This window comes from Bactrocera latifrons, unplaced genomic scaffold (genome assembly GCF_001853355.1).
Source record: "Bactrocera latifrons isolate USDA-ARS-PBARC rearing strain unplaced genomic scaffold, ASM185335v1 scaffold_312, whole genome shotgun sequence".
Lineage (NCBI taxonomy): Eukaryota > Metazoa > Arthropoda > Insecta > Diptera > Tephritidae > Bactrocera > Bactrocera latifrons.
Window position 1 is genome coordinate 137,800 of NW_017536764.1, and position 4,297 is coordinate 142,096.

The following is a 4,297-nucleotide window of genomic DNA, read 5'->3' on the forward strand; positions in this document are numbered from 1 at the left end:
GGGGGAAGCAGAGGAAGAGGAAGACCTCCACTCCGTTGGAAGGACCAAGTGGAGAAGGACCTGGCTTCACTTGGAATATCTAATTGGCGCCACGTAACGAAAAGAAGAAACGACTGGCGCGCGGTTGTTAACTCGGCTATAATCGCGTAAGCGGTGACTACGCCAATCAAGAAGAAGAACTACGCTATGACAATGCATTCGCAATTTGTCTTCGGCGATGATCTGATGCTGTTCCACTGAAGCTTCCTTGAACTGGTTCCAGTGGTACTACTACATCAACAAAAGTTCCTTGTTCAGGATCATTTACATTATATTGTTTGCTAATATTGTGTAAAGCACAACATACCTTTACAATCACAGTTGCTTTACTAGGAGGATATCATAGTCTACGTTCACCTAGTAGATAACGAAAACGGCACTTCAGGACTCCAATTGTCCTTTCAACTACGTTCCTTGCCTTTGGATGTTTTTTATTAAAATTTGATTCCGCGGTTCATGGTAAAGCGTTTGGGAAAGGCGTCCACAGATACTCGTGTAGTGGATATCCAGAATTACCTAATAGATATTTAATTTTAGTATTTATGTATGCACGTATACATATAAATTGTATGTGTAAACCGAATTATGATCTCCTCTTTAGTATGTTTGCTCCAGATATGTTTTTAATGAGCTTACGCTGACTAGCACATATGTACATAAATGCATCCTTACTTAACCGAAAGATTTCCTTAAATATGTTTATAAAAACAGTGACGTGATATTTGTTTATGCACTTTTACAGCAATAGATACTTACACTACTGAAGAAAAGTTCTATGGGAATGGAGTGATCCCTGATAAACCGTTACTATTTTTTAAAATCACCGTAAGTTTTCAAAACAAACAATATTCAGTTTTAATACGTCAAAAATGTCGATTTCGGATGAACTCGCGTGACATTTCTCAATTATTTTAGTATGGCAACAAAAAAGTTGAGCGAATGTGTTCATTCGCCAGTCACGATATGAACATGGCGAATTTTCGCCTAAAACATTGGACTTGCCAATTCATTCCCTTCGTCAGTGACAATACCTAGCATTGGTCAAAGACCGAAAGTCGTGCGCTGCTTGAGCCATATGTAAAAGAATCGCTCTGTTCACTCCTTGCGTGAACTTCTACAAAAAAAAGTGAAACATTAATGTTTTATTTGACCGCGAAATTAAGCTATTAACTTATTTTGTACATATGACTTAACTATTCGCTATCACAGCTTGTATATTAAACTAGAGGCATTGTTAGTTCATCGTTTTTTTTTTCATTCACAATAGCAAGGTTTTTCCCGAAAAAAAAGTAGTTTGCAAAGCGAGACACCTCATTTTGACAGATGAAAATTTAAACAAACCAAAAATTACATATATTTTGGATGTGGATTGAGTTAAAATTAAGACAAATATGAACACATGTTTTCAGTTTTTTGTATTCCAGACCTCAAATAACTAAAATAAATATATTTGTATAGTATATCAATATTCCGTTTACAAATTTGAACCTTCAAACTAAATTGTATATCAGCTGAGTGTTCTTGTCCTCATTACCAACCCAATTCATTTTAAGCGAATATATGGAATAAGTGTGTTTTATTTGTCCATGATCAAACTATTAGATTGTGGTGGTCAAATAAAACACGGCTATTGTTTCTGGTAATTAACGGTACAGTAACAGTAGAGGTATTTTCTTCAATAACCTTTTTTTTTGACAGTTCATGTCAAGTTGTATGTATTTTTGTTCAATATTGTTTGGCATTCCATCGTGGAAAGACTTACGCCTAAACAGCATTTACAAACTATTAAATTTAATTATGAAAATTCATGTAAGTCTGTAAAGAATCTGTTTTCCGCTCAACTTATGGTCAATATAATCGGTCTACTGAGCATACTATTCGACTCACCATCACCCGCCATCATCACCACCCGACAAACTAATTTATCATCATACTAACAATGGTTGGATGTCAAGCGGTATTTTTCTTACTTTGTTGTCGAGAGAAAATTTCTTTTTTTTTGCTAATGTTAATATTAATGACTCTGTTTTTAAATATTGTGTCTCCAGCAGTCATTTTAAACATTTTAACCAGCTATTGAACTGGGTGAAATTTTTATGTTCATACTCACCACAAAAATGTCAACTTTCGTTTATTAGAATTTTCAGTTTGTTCCGATTGGTACATAAAAAAAGTATGATATTTATTTATCTTTCACTGAAACGACACAACGTATCTCTTATCTTTTCCGCAAAGGGTTCGCTATCACAATATACGACAGTATTTGTGGGATTCTGGCAATTTATATCCACTTGCTTCATTTCTAACCATTTCTCGTCGATTTTATCATTTATTTCGTTGAGAAAGTTATATAAAATACATGTGGATCGAATAATAAGAGGAGCATTCCCTGTTCTATTGTCTATCCCGATTCCTATACGTCGAAAACGTGCTTTTAAGTGCCAAAAAGCGTTATCTATTACTTTTTTACATGCCAATAACTTATTATTAAATTGCTTTTTATTCTCGGCTAAAGAAGTGCTAACTGGGTAGGGTGTCATTAAAGACTTGGAAAACTCAAACGATGAGTCACCTATAATATAAACCGGTATTTCCACTCCATCTATCTCCGTTTTATATCCTGTTAATAACTCGTTATTATTTAAGAGAACTTTTAGTGCCGATGCGTTGTATGTTTGTGAGTAATTGCACAGTCCTGGAGCACCAATGTTAACATATAAGAAACGACATCTGTAGAATTAGAGATTGATTATATATTTGTTTATATAGTAATATGAAATACTCAAACCTGTAATCCACCAATGCTAGAAGTATAATGGAATACCAGCCTCTGTTATTTAAGTATTCCTTAGCCACAGTTGCGTTCGGCCTCACTTTTATATGGTAACCATCTAGAGTAACATTAACATTATTAACAAAATTACATTGATACGAGGCAAATTTGTGTATTTCCAACCAATTACTCCCATGCACTGAGGATGACCAAGTTTGGAAAATCCAGAAATATATCCAGCTAAATCTTCCTTTTTCGGAGGTAATTTATTAATATATGTTGACATAGTTTTCCACACTTCTTCGCAGAACTCGTATACAATTTCGCATACAGTTGAGATTCCAACACCGAATAGTTCAGAAATTTCTTTGTACTTTAGTGAAGAACCCAGGGTAAACAAAGCGATTGCAACCCGTTTTTGTAATTCTATCGCTTTACGCCAATTCGTATCTGCTCTTTTCATTTTGTTAACCAATCCACATAGTATATCAAAACTTACTCGGGACATTCGGAAGTTTTCCTTGAAAAACTGATCATTATTACTATTGCAATTTATTTCCCAAAATTGAGATCGCCGTTTCTGTATTAATGAAGACTGATTAATTAAAGAGTATATTGTCGATATCATATTATCTTTTGATTTACCAATTTCCATAACGCTCTTTGAGATGCCGTTTGCTGCAATATTTCAAGGCACAAAAGTTGTTTTTTCTTTAAATGCTGTAAGATCATCAAGTTTCGCCTTTTTCTTCTCCTATATCGTGTTAATACACTATCATAGTTAGATTGCACTGACTCAAAGTGTTCAACATGTACACAATATGCTAAAAATAAGTTTTTAAGCAATGTTTTATCCATTATTAACAAATTCGTAAACAAATATTAAACATCACGACTTATTTTTTCCTAATTAAGATAATTATGAACATAATAAAGCGCTTCATTGAATCGATTAGGCAGCAATACATAAAGGCCTGTTTCCACATTACATGATTTGTCGAATTCAGTTCATAATTCAAACATCATTTATTATCGAAATGTGTGATCGTTTTGCATCAAATTGTTGACAATAAGAACATCCTTTTTCAAAGAACATTTATTTATGAAAAATAAAAACTTCCGACACTCACCTTATGACGAATTCGAAAAATATAATTAAGGTTGAAGATGTTGACTACGTGTTTGCGCACGGACTGAAAAAACAAAAGAGAGGTCGGCGCCGTCAGTCAGTCCCTTGGGGAATGTTTAGTATCGCGCCGGTTAAGTATCGTTTATGGAGAAAAACAGGGTCGGGCTATCCCCMCTCCCGACCCCTTATTGGAAAGAGAAAGGATCGAACGTTTTAATAAACCCCCCCTCGATCCCCTAGATCCCCWATGGACCTGTAGGGAGGCCTTTGAAAATGACCAAAAATCAGTGTTTTTGCTCATTTTTCCATACAAACTGAAACCAATGCAACCCAGCCAACATTTTTGTATGGACAAG

The 4,297-nt window shown here is 34.7% G+C and overlaps 1 protein-coding gene across 1 annotated transcript; it reads right to left on the reverse strand.

The window, feature by feature from the left end:
• Positions 1–2,031: 2,031 nt before the first annotated feature.
• On the reverse strand, positions 2,032–3,758 carry LOC108970876 (putative nuclease HARBI1). Its single transcript, XM_018936557.1, has 4 exons — positions 3,458–3,758; positions 2,996–3,392; positions 2,828–2,930; positions 2,032–2,769 (listed from the first exon to the last, which is right to left on the reverse strand). The coding sequence occupies exons 1-4, from the start codon at positions 3,668–3,670 to the stop codon at positions 2,226–2,228; spliced, it is 1,257 nt and encodes a 418-aa protein (XP_018792102.1). The 5' UTR covers positions 3,671–3,758; the 3' UTR covers positions 2,032–2,225.
• Positions 3,759–4,297: the final 539 nt, after the last annotated feature.

Bases quoted from the DNA above. Each gene is read 5' to 3' on its own strand.
- LOC108970876 (XM_018936557.1), bottom strand. From the start codon at position 3,670: ATGGATAAAACATTGCTTAAAAACTTATTTTTAGCATATTGTGTACAT. The intron at 2,931-2,995 runs GTTGGAAATACA...ATGTTACTCTAG, and splicing joins TCAGTGCATGGGAGTAATTG to ATGGTTACCATATAAAAGTG. The intron at 2,770-2,827 runs GTTTGAGTATTT...CTAATTCTACAG, and splicing joins CTAGCATTGGTGGATTACAG to ATGTCGTTTCTTATATGTTA.